Here is a 16,733-nt window from a genome sequence, read left to right as displayed (position 1 = left end):
CGCTCTTTTGCTTCTCCACAACTACCACTACCACTACTACCGCGATCACAGCAAGCAATACTACCAAAACCACACTACCAGTTTCAAAAGCCAACCAAAACACTCAACAAATTCCCCCCAATTCAACTACCACTTCCGCATACCACCGTACTCAAAAGAACCCTTCCTCGAACCACAAAACATCACCATGTGCACCTACGAACCAGTGTTATACATGGGCTGTGGCCATTCCAAGAACGAGTTCGTCAAATCCTGCCTGGGAAAGAGAAACGGATTCGCGTGCTCAGAGCCAAATTTTCTTAGGGCGAGAAGGAGCACGGGGAAGTGCAATAACCCCTGCAGATGATTGAGGAGAGACCTTCGTCATTTTCCTTCAGGAGAGAAGCGACCAAGAGGACAGGAGGATAGCGAGATGGAAACGCGATTTGTTTGGCGGATGACATAGGACATGTTTGATTGATGTATCAATGAATGAATGAATGATGTACGAAATGCTTCTGCTATGGTCTGCTTGTGATGATCGACTGAATTTAGGGTGTAATAAAGTTCTGACAGCTTGATCTTTGGATATGCGATCGAAGAGAGTACGAAGAAGCTTATTTTGTGTGAAGGCCTTGCCGAATACATGAGTCTCGTTGGAGCGTCTACTTCATGTTGCACGTCCACGTATCCTCCAGGAATAAGTGTGAAACTTAGGAATACAGTGTCGCTGTGGTCGCCACTTGATCAAACCGAGCGTTCACATCGTGCGTTCTCAGGAATAATCACAAGATGTCAACATATCCATGTTTGATGCTTCAATTATCAACGATCATGAAGACACGATCAACCATTCGTGAAGCTGCATTCCAACGAACATTTTCCTGTGACAGCGGCATGAATGTATAAAGCCTTCGATCTCCTTCTGTTTTGACACACAAATCATACATGCAGCAAAACAACAACATCCATCATACCAGCAATCCATTATCAGCAGCACAATATCCAACATCCCCCCAAGCACACTAGGCATCAAATCTAAAGCCTCACACATCATCTACGCAACTCCTTTAAAACCATCATGTGCCGAGTCCACAAAGTCATCTTCAACGGCTGCGAGTACAAGTGCGAAGGCTCACGTACAATCATCACATGCCCGACCCGCTGCCCGGGGCATGCTTGTATAAACTGGACGAAGTCGGGCAAGGAAATTATTTAAGTAAGGGCTCTTCCGCTTTGAAGAATCGTCTGTGCGAGACAGGAGCTGACCTGGTAACAATCGTTAGGTTGTCGATAAATGCTCAGGTCATGGCGGGCCGGTAGAGATCACGGAGGAGGTTGAGAAGAAGTGAGTCGCCGAGAATGTATGGGTGAGACGGCTGAGGCCGACGGGAAGAGTCATCGAGCGGCAATGGGTGAAACGGGAGAGATGGATGGATGGGATGTGTCACGAGCGATGTTCAGCTGTTGAGTGTGCAGTGTAGTCAGAATGGAATTTGCCAGTCATATTCGACCGTCAACGTGTCTTGACTACTCCGGAAGGTACTCGGTGCCATGTGTCTTTGCCGATGTTGATGGAACATACAGCGCAGTGCTGCAGACCCTACTGTCAGCGGAGTGACTTTGAAGAGTCTCGAGCAGTAATATGCGCAGCGTCGCTCAAGATAAGAAGATAGCGGGGAAAAGACGAGACAGTGTGATGTCGGACGCGGCCGGCTCAGATATATTGTATATACCGTACCGAATGCGATGTTGGGGTATATTGATGTACCGGCTGCGAGACGTCGAAGCAGACAAGAAGCGTACTCTCACCTCTCACCATGACGTATGCGCAAGCGAAGGCGACAGCAGAGACTGAAGGTCGCGTAAGTCAAAAAGCTTGCTCCGTCATCGCACGGATAGCAAACGCTCATAGGCGGGTCGTGCCTACCTATCTCAAGCTCTCAGCACCTTCAACCAGCATCACCCACCACACCATCGCCATAGAACTCGGTATGATCCCCGCATCGCCAGGTAAGTCGGAATGCTTCGGCGCTCCATTGCGACAGTCGTGCGTACTATACTAGGCATGCGCATTCCCATGAGAACCGCGACACTAACACCTGCTGTAGTAGGCAACGAGTACTATGAAGTACGCGCCATTCCCGGGAAAGGCTACGGGTGCGTCAGCCTCAAACCCATCGCGCGCGGTACACGCATCCTCGCGGAGGATCCCCTCCTGATCGTCCCGGTCGGCGACTACATGCTCTCCGATGTCCAGAAAGCCTTCGATAGCCTCACACCCTCGCAACAGACACTATACTACACGCTTCATTCAAGCCATGGCCAAGATCCGAAGAAATGGCCGTCCCGCATCCATGAATCAGTCCCACCCCAAGAAGTTCTTCGAATCAAAGAACAACACAAAGCGCGAACCGATCCCTCGCCCAGTCTGATCAGTATCTTCCAGACAAACTGTATGGAAATGAATGCAGGCGCCGCAGTATTTCCGCATGCCGCCCGCTTCAACCACTCCTGCAACCCAAACGCCTGCTTCTCTTGGAACGCCTCCATCGGCAAAGAAACTATCCACGTCATGAATCCCATCGCCGCGGGCGAAGAGATCACCCTATCATACTGCGACATGATCCACGACAAGTCGCTCCGCGCATACGAGCTCAAACACTACGGCTTCACCTGCGATTGCCCGGCCTGCAGCGACGATGAAGAGGACGAGACAGCGTTCGGATACCAGAGTGCAGAGCGACGATTCCGACTACAAGAGCTCGAGCGTGAGACGAGGTTCTTCCGTGGTGCCAACCTTGAAAAAGGCGCACGGCGAGATGATTTCGTGAAGAAGCTGTTGCAGTTGGCGGCTTTACACAAGGCTGAAGGGGACTATACCGCCAGGCTGGCAAATGTGTAAGTGGCAGTCGGCGTGACTGACCCCAGGCTGGGATTTCGAAAATTCCCCAACGGTTGTGGAGGCCACGTCGTTGTCAGAATGGGTTTTGCTATTGACATGTTTGCTAACGTTTGGTCAGATTCCTCGATATTGCGCTAGTCTGTGAGCTCAGGGGAGACCTTGGTATGGCGGAGTTGACTGCGGGCAAGGCTGTGGAGGTCAAGAGGGACTGCCAGGGGGCGGACTTCCCCAACTACAGCAGGTATACTGACGTGCTTCATCGGATCAAGTCAAAGGTAGCTTTGAAGGGCTGAGGGGAGGTGGGGCTACATGAGCTCTGAATCGGGAACGGGCGTATGGCGGACTGTATACTATCAAAAATAAGGAAGTGCTTCTTAGTACCCGCGATGATAGACAAAATGGAGCGAAGGATGAAGTGCGAAGCCACCCGTCGTGATGTTGTTCCAAGAATATCGCTAGCGCACCTGCAGCCGCCCCTGCGCGTACCCTGAGACACGGCAAGCCTCACGCCAACACGACTGACGGCTGCCAACGCGTCAAGCCCACCGCATCTTCACTTATCGCGCAAGCAACCATGCGCAATGCGAAAAAGAAAGAAGACCTAGTACTGGAAGCGGACGCCGCTATTCCACACAAGCATCACGACTAACACGACAGCGGGAGCTAACAGGCAGGTTTCAACAGGCGCTGACGTCGCTAGGTGTACCTGCGTCTCACAGCGCGTCGCAAGTCTGGCGGTGTTTCGGGTCTTTGTTCAAATATCCAACCCTTCCACACCTCGTGTACTTGCCGACATTCTATACTTGCTAATCGGTAGATTCCATTTACGCCTTTTCGTATCGAGAGTGCTGCGCCCCCCGAGCGATCACCATTTCAGCGGCCCTCTAGCTCCGGCCCAGCTGGCATCCGTGAGCTGAGTAACACCGGACAGAGATACATCACAACATACGCGCCCGAACTCTTGAGTCACCTCTTGCACGCTTCCCACCGTCACCATGGAAGAGTCAGATAGCAAGAAGGCCGCCGAGGTGCCTGCGCCCATCGCGACTTCCGCACCGCCGCTGTCAACAACGCAACTTCCCTCACCACCCCACTCACAAACCGGCCACCAGGCTGACCCCAAGCTGTCGGTCGACGCCGCAGACAGCATGACGCCGCCGTTCTCGCCGTCGAGCCAAACACCCGTCTTGCAGAAGGAACAGGAGGAGTTTGAGGGCACCGTCGACGTCAACAACGATATCCCTACCGACAAGGACCTGAGCAAGGTGGAGGATCTGCTGGTGTTGGATGCGCAAGGCCAGAGCAGGCCCTTCAAGGAGCTATACAAAGCGCCACATGTCGCCTCGAGACAGCTGATTATCTTCATACGACATTTCTTCTGCGGCGTAAGTAGCGACATATACACGAGACGTACGGAGCTGACACACCACAGAACTGCCAGGAATATCTCCGCACGATAACCTCCTCCATCAAACCCGACGACCTCCTCGCGCTGCCCACGCCCACCTTCATAACCGTCATCGGCTGCGGCCGCCCCGAACTCATCCCCATGTACACCGAGATCACGGGCTGCCCCTTCCCCATCTACGCCGACCCCACGCGCAAACTGTACGACCACCTCGGTATGACGCGCACCTACAATCTGGGCAGCAAGCCTGAATACATGCAAACCCATGTCCTCATAAACTCCGTCCAGTCCATCTTCCAATCTCTCGGCACCGGTCGCAAGGCGCTCAAAGGCGGCGACTTCAAGCAAGTCGGCGGAGAGTTCCTGTTCGAAAAGGGAGAGTGTACGTGGGCGCACCGGATGAAGACTACACGGGGACATGCGGAGCTGTCAGAGTTGAGAAGATTGATCGGGCTGGACGACGCGAGGCCGCCTGTGAGGAGGAAGTGGAGTCACGATGTCAAGGAGGATAGCAAGGGCAAGGAGAGGAAGAGAGCCATGAGCTGGGGCAGACTGCGAAGCAAGAGCAAGGGTGGAAAGGACTTTTCGAGGGATGCGAGCAAGGGCTCGACGCCGGAGAGGATAATGGAGGAGGAGGAGCCGCGGAAGATGGTGGGTAGTCCCACGATATGAGTATACGTGTATGAGGTGTTTGGTGTTTGGTTCAACTTGGCTGCATGGTTCTCCTGGCGTTACTGGTATCTGTCTACTGCGCGTGGTCTTTTCTGTCGGCTCATCCCTACGATATCGGCAAATGAAAGCTCTTCAATTTCAGTCACACGTGCGCCGAACGATATGCTATCGATACATACCACCTCAACACCATGAATCGCATTGCTAAAAGCCGTATATGTGTACATCACCCTGTCGTATACACCGTCCGCATCCGGCAAGTAGATCCGCCGCGCTCACATGCCGAGACCATGACATAACACCTCACTTTCTCCACAAGTGGCTAAGATGCCCGGCCCACGCACCATCCCAACCAATCACAGCGCGAAATCCAGCATCTAAGCCTGGAGCCGCCAACTCCGAGCCAGCTACGAGTTTGAGCCTCAAGTCGCGAGCGTTACGCGCAGCAGCACCGAGGCGCGTCCGACGAATCGAGGGCGAATGAGGGGCAATGGAGGGGCAGTTATGACGATTACCTATCACTGCGACCAGCCCCACAACGCCTCGTACAAAAGCTACCGGAGCCGCTCGAGCTTTCTGGAGTAGTGTGTTATTTCCCCTCCCGGTGACGGTATTCGTATATATAAGAGCTGGTACTTTGTTACTTCCTCTCGACACACGTTGAAACTCCACCCACGTACTACTGAACCGAGACATTAACGCTACAATGTCTGCTGATACCGTTGGAAAGGTATGCTGAACCCCGCTTCTTGCATTGGAAGCTGCGCGACGCGTTGAATTGTTACTGACATTGCTATTCAGACTATTACCTGCAAGGTACGTACCCTCGAGCTTCTGCCTCCTACGCGACATCGTCATCGCGTCGTGCTTCATTCTTCTGAGCATCAGATTCCATCATCAGGCTTGGCATGCGGATCCGCAGAAGATTCGCGATTTGCGATGCGCGATGACGCTGATGTTACCGGCGAACGCGATCTCGGAAACAACAGCCGGCGAATTGAAGTCTGACATCTCCACAGGCTGCAGTTGCTTGGGAAGCCGGCAAGGACCTCTCCATCGAGGAGATTGAGGTTCTTCCTCCCAGGGCACACGAAGTCCGCATTCAGATCTACTACACCGGTGTCTGCCACACAGATGCCTACACACTCTCCGGCAAGGACCCCGAGGGTGCCTTCCCCATCGTCCTCGGTCACGAGGGTGCCGGATACGTCGAGTCCGTCGGTGAGGGCGTCACCAACGTAAAGCCCGGCGACCACGTCGTTGCCCTCTAGTATGTCCATCCCTCCAATCACTCCGTTCATATCTAACGTAACCAGCACCCCCGAATGCAAAGAGTGCAAGTTCTGCAAGTCCGGCAAGACCAATCTCTGCGGCAAGATCCGCGCCACACAAGGAAAGGGTGTCATGCCCGACGGTACCTCGCGCTTCCGCTGCAAGGGCAAAGACCTCCTCCACTTCATGGGCACATCCACCTTCTCGCAATACACCGTCGTAGCCGACATCTCTGTCGTCGCCATTGAGGAAGACGCCCCCATGGACCGCACCTGCCTGCTCGGCTGCGGAATCACAACCGGATACGGTGCCGCCGTCATTACCGCCGGCAAGAACGGTGTAGAAGAAGGATCCAACGTCGCCGTCTTCGGCGCCGGCTGCGTCGGTCTATCCGTCATCCAAGGAGCGGCCAAGAACAAGTCTGGCAAGATCATCGTCGTCGATGTCAACGACGCAAAGGAGGAGTGGGCCAAGAAGTTCGGCGCGACACACTTTGTCAACCCAACCAAGCTCGGCAACCAGTCTATCCAAGAGAAGCTCATCGAGATGACGGACGGAGGCTGCGACTACACATTCGACTGCACAGGCAACGTGAACGTCATGCGCGCCGCCCTTGAGGCCTGCCACAAGGGCTGGGGTGAGAGCATCATCATCGGTGTCGCAGCCGCTGGCCAAGAGATCTCCACCCGCCCCTTCCAGCTCGTCACTGGTCGCGTATGGAAGGGTTGCGCGTTCGGTGGTGTCAAGGGCCGCACCCAACTACCCGGCCTCGTCGCGGATTACAAGCGCGGAGACCTCAAGGTCGATGAGTTCATCACCCATCGCCAACCCCTCGACAAGATCAACCAGGCTTTCGGCGACATGAAGGCTGGTGACTGCATCCGTTGCGTCGTCAACATGCGCGAATAACTACGCTCGGGCCCCACGCCTAGGTTGTGATAAGGTTGTGTTTTGAGCGGATTTCTTTCCTTTGTTAGATGTATCTACGACGCGATGCTGGGGATTAGAGAGCATGGCGAGGTGTTGATGATGTAGCATGAGTCGGCGTTGATGTACAAAATGGAATGAGACATGATACCATAAAGAACTTAGATGTCTACATAGCTCTGATGATGCTTACAAGCTGAACCAAAAACGCAGCTTCCTGGCTACATGGTACTATGTGATGTCTTTCTTCTAGTTACGAAAGGTATGTAGTCGCTAGGCATGTATTTGGAGATTTCGGTGGCTCCTTCCAAAAGCATCGTATTCGGCAGGTATGGATTTGGCGGCTTCCAAAAGGTTTGTCATCCTCAAACATGGTTACGTGATGTCGCTGGCCTATCGGGAGTGTGATGTATAACTCTGGGGATTTTGCCGTACCATGCTGTCGGAGGGCCCGTGCGCGCGAGGGTATATTCGCGCGTCGCTCCTTCCTTCTTTCTCCAACATCAATTCTTCACTTTCACTCACCTTTTTCCAAAATTCTCGAACTACGTGTACATGCCTGCGCTGTCTGACTCTCCAAAAGGTGTTGGGACGAAGTCATGTCTTCAGCTTTTGGCCCAAAAAATCACGAGTATCTCACCATGTCTGTTCCTGCCTGGTTCGAAAGTCTTACGACAACCTTGCCATGTCTGCGCTCCGGCATCGAAAAACTACAAAAGTCAAACCATGTCTGCTGCTGTCTCTGTCTCTCTGGGATTAACATACCATCGAAGCAACACGAAGGACTATGCGATGTCCGTCGTCTCTGGAAGACTGGCAGATCTATCCATGCCGTTGCTTCTCGACAGATCTGTCATCGCGCTTCGGTCATTGCAGCGACGCGTCAGCAACGAAGAGCTTCAGGTGTGAGTCATGGAAAGCAGTGTCGGCCTGACGGTGAACCCCACCGTCGCGTCGACCGTTCTCACCACGGCATGCAACGTCTGGTCCGGCGGCGAACCTGCGAGGAAGAGGCTCGGCCAGGCTTCGCGGAATGACGCGAGCTATGCTGAGGATGGTGAGACTTATCAACGCGTCGGCGTTTGTCACCACGACATGAAGCATTACTTTCTCCTGCTGCCGGTCTTTCCTAACACACCTCACCACGACATGACGCTTTCGGTATCCGGCGGTCCCTTACACACCTCACCACAACATGCCGCACCGCCTTCCCTCACTGGTGGTTTGCGACGACGCACTCACCTTACACACCTCATTGCCTCCTCTCTCCGGCCCTGCCCTACAGCATACTCGCCTTACACACCTCATCCTCCGCTGCTGTCCGGCCCTCTTCCTTACCATGAAATAACGCCTTCGACGTATCGAAACTGATCTAGCGACGGGCTTACGCTCAATAGCTCGTAACAACAAGGCTACTCGACTACTTACACGATCTGGCTGGATAACTAAGTCGTCTGCGACTCTCGGAGTACCCCACGGCACACCTCACCATGACATGCAGCATTATCTTTGCTTGGTGTTGGTCTGCAACGGCATACTCGCCTTACACACCTCAATCCCACGCCGTCCGGCCCTCTTCCTTACCACATCCATGTCTTCCCGCCTGCGGTCGCATACCCGGTACTGATTGGCTCCTTCCGCGACACATTTGGGCATGACGGGTTGCGCGCACAAGATCGGGCAGCGATACTCGTCTTACACAGCGTCCGTCCTCCGCTTTGCCCTGTCTACACACTCTCTCATACGTCTGGGATGTCATCGATGGTTGTGGCCTTACCCCCGTTGATACATCCACAATATATTTGGTTGAACTGCTCAATCTTTCACATACGACCACAGGATCTTGAGACACAGCGCTTCCCGTTCGCTCAGCGGTACTTAAGCAAGATACCGGCGCATTAGTACTCGGGTGGGTGACCACCGGGGAATACGCGCTGTTGTATGTTTTTGCTCTTTTTTGCCATTTTTTTGGTGGTGGAGACGGACGGTGGGCGGTGTGGGGCAGCCTTTTTGCCTCCCTATCGCTTGCGCCTTCCGTGGCGCATTCGAGCCGTTCGACTTGCGCATCGAATGGGAAGCAGCAATACCGGCCGTACATGTCTGGGGATTCGGCGCCTTTTCTTGCAGTGCATGGCCGGGCAGCTCGAGCTCAAGACTTGGTCTTCTCGCTGTCCGGCTTATCATTCTCACGGTCACTACGTCTAGCCGATGGACTGATTCGGAAGCGAGCGCAGCAATACTCGCCTTACACATTCCGGCGGTTCGTGCGTTAGGCTCAAGAGTTGGGGTTCTAGTGGCTGGTTCAACGGAATATCTGTTCGCTTTCGTCGCAGTTATTGTCATACCCTCCCGGTGCTGTGCGTTCTACAAAGAGAGCTGCACCGGGCTGAGGGGCTAACGCGGAGCTTTGGGAGCGGGGGCTCTTCTATTACGCCTTATATCTGATACCCAGATATGCACGGCGAAGGAGGAAAGAAGCGGCCTGGCTGATAGACTAATTCGAACGTCGCGGTTCGTTGGTGTTCTCTGAGTGCCATCACTGCCAGGAGTCGACTGAACCTGTCGTCGGTCTTTGGCAGATTTTAGCGATGGTGGCCGGTGATGAGTAGGATTTATGTATCGGCGGAAGGCAGAATGAACAGCGCTGAAGAGGATACTAGATCACCTATATCTGCTATACGAATAAATGATAAAACATTACTTATAATTGACCTTGATCTCGCACCTTCCCGTTCCCTGCGCGCCTGCCCTGTTGGGTTTTCCAAGTAGAGGCCGTACCTCTTTCGCACGCTTTGGAAGGCACTCCGACACTGTGACGACAGGTAACGATGGGATGGTCCATCTCTCCCTGGAGAGACAGATCGAGCTGGCGATGGGTACAAGCGCGCGTCGGTTCGTGTTCCAGCATCAGACGTGAGACCGACGCGTCGCGCGGACTAGTTAGCGCTGACTAAGACAGACCCTGAGCGGCCATTCGACACCCGTCATTGCGCCTCCGCGTACCTTGCTGGTCTTGCACATTGGATGCCTACCCACCACCGCCAAACCTTCACTACGCGATGAAGTACAACGTGCGCAATCCCGATCCGGAAACGCTGTCGCGAAGGGGTCTCGAGCCGCAACGAGGCGAACCCGGCAGGCGACCTCTCTATTCCTACACTTCACGACATGATCGCTACGAATGCGCGTCGATACTCCAGACACGGTCTTCTGAAAGTCACTCAAGCCGAGAGATGTCCCGCGATACATGCGCCACCGCAAATCGCTTGTCGCTGCATTGCGGCGCTCCCCTCGACTATCGACCACCTGCCGAGGACGATGCTACACCTGATGGTAGGAGACGAGAGGCGACGGAGGGCATACATGAGGCTCCCAGTGGAAGGTCTTGATCACCAATACGACGCACAACTCGCGACGGGGATAGCTACTTTCGTTGCTTACGCCGAAGCTAGTCCTCGTGATGGGACGCGGAGACAGGCTGGTACCACTCATCACCAAGTGATAACTACAGGCAAGCTTCCTGTCAGACAATGGGGGCAGCTACAAAGACAGTATCAAGTCACTGGTTTGGCCATCGTAACCACCGTCGTCTCGCTTGAGTCCGTAACGACGGGTTTTGGAAGAAAGGCAGTGGCTGTACTCTGCGGCCCTTCAATGTCAAGACTAGATATCGCCCCTGAGTTCTGATATACCTGGATCCTGGCGAGTGGGCCTGGACAGAGTTCTGGCTCACATGATGTGCATCTAACGGCAACGGCCGCTGGGTCTAAGAGATTCTGGACTGACAGAATATCCCCGCGATACCCACTACGCTGGGACCCTGGGAGGCACGTGTCAACGGTGGAAGCTTGACTGACAACACAAGCAAGCTAAGCCAAAGCTTGGCTAGACACATCATTTTCAAAAGACGCTTGTCGCTCTTTATACAGTAAAGGACGCTATGGCAGATGCAGAACTCGACTCAATTCGCACCGAGTTAACCGATAATCACCACTCAAGAACAAGCATCGGGCTTCGCGATACCTAGCATCTGAGGTAACCATTGATTCATACAAACCCAACTCGTGGCAACTAGGCAGCCGTACGACTGTGTCAGGGTGTGTATGTCAAGTAAGCTTACAGGGATATCCAAATTCAGGTCATGTGGATTCAACGCCGCCTCCCGTTCTACCGAATGGATCCGAAGATGCAAGGATACATCCAGGAATGGTATCGTCGACTTCCACGCCTGGCAAGTACACCGGAACAACACCGGCGTCCCATTCTTACAGCTGCGTTGCGACCAATCAGCGCGTCACATGGCCGAATACGGTTCGGGCCGTTCACCAAGCTCAATGCAGCGAACGCAGCGAGCGTAGCTTGGGCGCATGAGCAGTCTGCGACATGGTCGCGATGGCTTTGTTTACCATGCCGGCACGGATGCGATGTTTGTAGATCTTTCCGTGACTTCTAACAAGGCAACATGTACGCCGATCTGTCTACCATGCTGGTGGTTACCTGGGTATGCTGGCCTACGGGTACCTCGATGGTCTGTCATGCGGGTCATCGTCAATGGCTGCAATAGAAGGATCACTAATGTTCAGTACCCCTTACCACGACAGCGCAACCGACTCAGTATGTCCCCACATGAAGTCAATTTGTGTCTTTAGCTTGACGTGAGTAACGATGGAACCAGTCATGCCACCACGCCAACTGAGGAAAAGGCTGAACACCCTGGAGTCTACGTTGACGTTGGATCACCTACTTTGCAAGTTTTTGGTTCGATGTAGTCTGCAAACGTCCACTAACCTGCAGGTACACTTTCCGGATCCTGTGATTAGTAGTCGATAGGACGAGACTACATCGCCTACAATCTGGCAGTGTCACCCCTCGGCACGTTGTCCGGTGCTCTTCAAGTAGCTTCAACTCGGCTATCAGTGACTAGAGCGGAGCCTCACCTACTTCAAGGTCCCACTTCTAACCCAAATTAAAGCCGAAAGAACGAAGGAAATTGTAAACATGACTTCTTTTTGCCACACTGTCCCCTACACCGGATCTCTGAGTGGCCAGCATGACGCCGTTGCGATCACTCGGCGATACTACGACAGCATCACGTTGTCATCGCGCGCTCGATGTGCGTGGAGAGAGCCGCTTCACCACCGTTGATGTCTATATAAACAGCAAAGAAGGACACTTGAATACTCACCATCCCACGGCTCCTCAACACTACAACACCACAACAACCAACCTTTACCATGAAGTTCGTCACCACCCTCCTCGTCCTCCTCGGTGCCGTTGCCCTCGGTGAGGCATCTGGCTGCAGCGGAGCCCGCCAATGCCAGTGTCTCTTCAACGACGGCTCTCACTGCTGCCTTTACGGCTATGTACGTCTTTCCTCCCAAACATGTCCTCCCTACCTTTCCCGCCCCTTCATCTCCCCCTCTTTTTCTCCCCCTTTTCCTGTTCCCACAAGCTAACCACCCATTTCCGCAACAGAACGCCCAGACCGGCGATACATCCGACTGCACCGCGGTCTGCTCCGGCGCATCTCGTCTCCTGCAGAGTGGCGAGAACACTCCTACCAAGTGCAATGCTGGCGGCAAGTTTGCTTGCGCTGGTCTAATCACTGCTCAGGGACGCACTCCTTGCTATAACAACAATGAGAGTATGCTTTGTCTTTCTTCTCTCCAAATACTGATATGAGCGCAAGCTAATGAGACACAGCTCCCCCGTAAGCGTCTCGTTGTTTTTCATAGGATCTGACGACAAGGTTGTGATTGGAGGAACGGGGGTTTGGGACTGGATTAGGATGGAGGTTTTTTGTTTGCCGTTTGTATTGAATCGATCACTCGGACCTGCTTTGGCTTCTTCGATCTGCTCTTTCTGGTGTACGTGCTGTCCCCCTCTTCAATTCAGCCGTTTCCACGTCATGAAATGCCGTGTTTCCAAAAACGTGGTATACCCCTAGCAATCATCACTGGACTGGTGAAAAGCCTTTTTTGGGGTCATTCACCATTACAACTATCTGTCTTGACGTGCATGTTCGCGCAGTCGAGCTGGTGGTTCAGCATTCGGGTGGGCGCGTTCCGGTCGCGATGAAACGACATCGAAACGCGATACGCCACAACAATAATAGTCACCTCATCCATGCATCTCACCCATCTTAGAACCACCTAGCGCAGATCCAAAAAGCTTAGCCTGACTTCAAGCCTGATCCTGCAGGCATCAAAGCCAAGTGTTAGTTCTTGCTAGACATTCATTGCATGCGGAGAAAACGTCAAGGTATATCGTATATTCCAAACTAATCATTAAGGAGCGTAATTGACCAGGGTTCCCAAGCCCGAGTAAACCACGCAATCCACCACTTCCACCCAATTCTATCATACAATACCCAGCATTGACAAGCCCATCCTCTGCGCGTCACAGACGCCGCCAGAAAGACAGACAACTAGCTCCACCCCACACTAACTATTCCAAACTATTCGAGGTATATACAACCCATTCCATTACCGTATCCATTTATCCTTCTCCTTCGTTTTTATGTTGTTTTGTAACCGATCGTGATATTATCGTCGTAAGATGCTGAGCGATGCGTCTAGAAGTCCTCGCCCTCAAGGAGGTCGAGCTCCTCCTCCTGGTCGTCGTTGGTGAGTGCGGGCTGGTTGCGGGCAGCCTCACGCTTGCGCTGGGAGGCGCCACCGGTGAGAGCAGCGCTGCCGGTAGTTGAGCCAGTGGTAGAGCCAGTGGCACCAGTTGCGCCAGTTGCGCCAGTAGCACCGGTAGCGCCAGTGGCTCCGGTAGCGACACCGGCACCAGTAGTAGCACCAGTGGCGCCAGATTGAACACCTGCGCCGGATTGAACGCCAGCGGCGGCACCAGCGTTGGCAGCGGGCTGAGCACCAGTGGCACCAGTGGCTCCGGTAGCACCAGTTGCGCCAGTTGCGCCAGTTGCTCCGGTCGCGCCAGTAGCACCGGTAGTGGCACCAGTCGCGCCAGTGGCTCCAGTAGCAGCACCGGCGTTGGCAGCAGGGGAAGCAGCAGCAGGAGCGGCGGCGGCAGGGGCGGCGGCACCAGCAGCGGCACCGGTAGCGGGAGCGGCGGCAGTTCCAGAGGTGGCGGCACCAGCGGCACCAGCGGCGGGAGAAGCAGCTATGTCAAGTTAGATACTGAAGTAGAGATAGTTGAATATGAAGAACTTACCAGCAGGGGCGGCACCGGCAGCGGGAGCGGCACCGGCGGCGGCACCGGCGGCAGGGGCAGCAGCAGCAGCTCCAGCCATCTGGACGGGGACACAGCCACCGAAAGGTCCGGCACGAGCAGGGTTCTGGCAACGGACCATGCAGACGTTGCTCTGGCCAGCGACAGTTCCTGTGCAGGTCATGCCGGCGGGCATGGAGACGGTCAGGGGAAGATCCTGCATCTGAGTGTCCCGGTTGCGACCGCGGTCGTTACCAGGAAGGTTGGTGGTGACAGTGGCGGCTTGCCAGTTGGTACCAGTACCAGTAGCGTCGACCATGCAAGTGTAGGGACCGGCACCGTCAGAGTTGACCTGGTGAACAGTCATCATGACTGAGCCACCAGCCGAGACCTGAGGAAGAGTGGCGCCGTTGAGCTGCATGACCTGAGCAGTACCAGCCGCGATGTCGTTGGCACCTCCACCGAGTGTCTCACCGCAAGTGTCTGCAGCGTCACCACGGAAGCGAGTGGCGTCCTGTTGGAAGGGGTTGCGGTTGGTACCGTCACGAGGAGTGTTGGGGTCGACACCGATGGCGGAACCGGCACCTCCTGCATCACCAGTAGCCTTGATGATGGCAGCGTGGCCAGCCACGAGGGAAGAGGAAGCCAAAAGGCTGATGGAGATGGTGGCAATCTTGGAGAACATGTTGATTTTGTTGATTATTGTCTGAACCGGTCAGAGAAAAGATTAGGTAGTGAAGTGAAGAGGTATTAGATAATAGAAGAGAAGAGGAGTGGTGATTACTGTAGTTGCTGGGTTGGGAACCTGTTGCTTGATGCTCTTCTAAGGTTGCGAGGCCGGCCGTCTTTATACAACGTCTGGCAGCACAGGCAGACACCGAGAAGGGTATTCGGCATCGTGACCAGCATCGACTTTGGTTAGTTCCAAGGTGGTGAGGCGCTCCGGTTTGGCCAAGACGTGAGAGCCTGGTATGATGGAGTTTCAAACCCATTGTGGTCACGTAGAAACGTTGCATGAGGTGCGGAGTCGCTAGACGAAAACGTACGAAACGTGTTTGCGGCAGCATCAAATCCAGAAACATACTGCAAACATGACTTTGTGTGTTGGGTCTTCGACGTTGAAGGTGGTCTGGCAAGTGTACCGAGCCAATCCGGTGTAGATTCGACGGTAATCACTGGAGCCTGAGACGTATGAGTTGGTGATAATTCCGGTGATGAGGTTGTGTCGGTAAGGAATTAGCACCAACTTGTCGTAGTCAGCAACAGCACACAGTGTTGCATGAATCGTCCAAAGTTTACCGGTGGATAAACGGACTTGTGGCTAGGGCGAGTTAGGGCTAAGCATTCGGAAGTCTGAGGTTTCAAAGCTTGGCAGTGAACACAAATGAACCCTTGATCCCATGAAACTGAGAGTGGCGGAGGCGGTGGACGTTTATGCGTGCTGTTCGGGGTAGTTGACGATGTTCGGGCGATTGCCTTCAAGAGTGTATCGATGAATTTGTTTGGATGTTATCACTGTAGAGATGCGTACAATTACGCTGTAGTCTAATTTACGTCGAGTCGTGACTGCGCAAGTCTGTCGATCAGCCGTACTGCAATAGCCACGATGAAGATGTGCGACAGGGTGCTAGGCGAATGCAGACCATACCTGCAGATGGTGATCAGGGTGATCAGGGTCTCGGACAGACCAAATCAAACCGGTGTTTCCATATCTTGAAGCACGAGAGCGGTCAGTTGAAAGTTTCGTCGTTCCCTTCTGGGAACAAGGTTTCCTAGTGGCACATCGTCGGTTTCAGGGATGTTGATACTGCATCTGGGGTAGTTCTGCCTCCGGCGCGACCATGATCCGGCCTGAGTGTTCCGTTTGTGGCTGCTGGTGCGCGACTGGGGTGGAACTGGTGGCCGCGGCGGCGGTGTTGTGAGGTTGGAGTGTGGTTCTGAGGCGCAGAGGACGGCCACCAGCGGCTAGGCCCGCGCATTAGTCAGGGTCTTGGCAAACCTCCGTGATGCCGGCCAACCGAGGCGCGTCTCACAACACCGGTCGACATCCGAATGGACGCATTTGGGCTTTCACGTGCGGCGGTCGTCGGCAGCGACGGAGCATTTGCTGCTATACAACCGCAGCTATTAGCTGCACAGCCACGACGCAGCATTGGTACGTCACTCTCATTGCAAATACTGATACACTTGCCAACTGAGGCGCTGACGATTGCGACAGTCTGAACGAAGCCATATCCTAAGCATAGAGTTCAAGTCACATGCGGTACGTACCGGCTGCGGTGCTTTTCCATTGCGACATCGAACTTAACGCCGCTCGGGCCCCGGTCTCTGTCGCAATGTGCCTCATACCTTTCGAAACGCCTCAGCAGTCTTCACCGTCCCCGGTCTCTACAA

At 54.1% G+C, this 16,733-nt stretch overlaps 5 protein-coding genes across 5 annotated transcripts; 4 read left to right on the top strand and 1 right to left on the bottom strand.

Moving 5' to 3' along the window:
- Positions 1 to 1,799: 1,799 nt before the first annotated feature.
- On the top strand, positions 1,800 to 3,177 carry J4E79_005987 (uncharacterized protein; the record flags this gene model as incomplete). Its single annotated transcript, XM_049354862.1, has 3 exons — positions 1,800 to 1,992; positions 2,091 to 2,880; positions 3,003 to 3,177. 3 exons carry the CDS (start codon positions 1,800 to 1,802, stop codon positions 3,175 to 3,177), a joined length of 1,158 nt encoding a protein of 385 aa, XP_049210985.1.
- Positions 3,178 to 3,879: 702 nt separating this feature from the next.
- J4E79_005986 (uncharacterized protein) lies at positions 3,880 to 4,964 on the top strand (the record flags this gene model as incomplete). Its single annotated transcript, XM_049354861.1, has 2 exons — positions 3,880 to 4,269; positions 4,317 to 4,964. 2 exons carry the CDS (start codon positions 3,880 to 3,882, stop codon positions 4,962 to 4,964), a joined length of 1,038 nt encoding a protein of 345 aa, XP_049210984.1.
- Positions 4,965 to 5,670: 706 nt separating this feature from the next.
- FDH1 (formate dehydrogenase (NAD+)) lies at positions 5,671 to 7,145 on the top strand (the record flags this gene model as incomplete). The annotated part of the gene is made up of 4 exons (XM_049354860.1): positions 5,671 to 5,694; positions 5,766 to 5,780; positions 5,984 to 6,234; positions 6,281 to 7,145. 4 exons carry the CDS (start codon positions 5,671 to 5,673, stop codon positions 7,143 to 7,145), a joined length of 1,155 nt encoding a protein of 384 aa, XP_049210983.1.
- A 5,252-nt stretch (positions 7,146 to 12,397) lies between these two features.
- On the top strand, positions 12,398 to 12,877 carry J4E79_005984 (uncharacterized protein; the record flags this gene model as incomplete). The annotated part of the gene is made up of 3 exons (XM_049354859.1): positions 12,398 to 12,526; positions 12,639 to 12,807; positions 12,867 to 12,877. 3 exons carry the CDS (start codon positions 12,398 to 12,400, stop codon positions 12,875 to 12,877), a joined length of 309 nt encoding a protein of 102 aa, XP_049210982.1.
- An 860-nt stretch (positions 12,878 to 13,737) lies between these two features.
- Positions 13,738 to 15,024, bottom strand: J4E79_005983 (uncharacterized protein; the record flags this gene model as incomplete). The annotated part of the gene is made up of 2 exons (XM_049354858.1): positions 13,738 to 14,291; positions 14,343 to 15,024. 2 exons carry the CDS (start codon positions 15,022 to 15,024, stop codon positions 13,738 to 13,740), a joined length of 1,236 nt encoding a protein of 411 aa, XP_049210981.1.
- Positions 15,025 to 16,733: the final 1,709 nt, after the last annotated feature.

This window comes from Alternaria viburni (genome assembly GCF_023758015.1).
Source record: "Alternaria viburni strain BMP 2772 chromosome Unknown scaffold_11, whole genome shotgun sequence".
Taxonomy (NCBI): Eukaryota; Fungi; Ascomycota; class Dothideomycetes; order Pleosporales; family Pleosporaceae; genus Alternaria; species Alternaria viburni.
The sequence above is the reverse complement of the archived record's forward strand: the minus strand, read 5'-3'. Positions and strand labels throughout refer to the sequence as shown.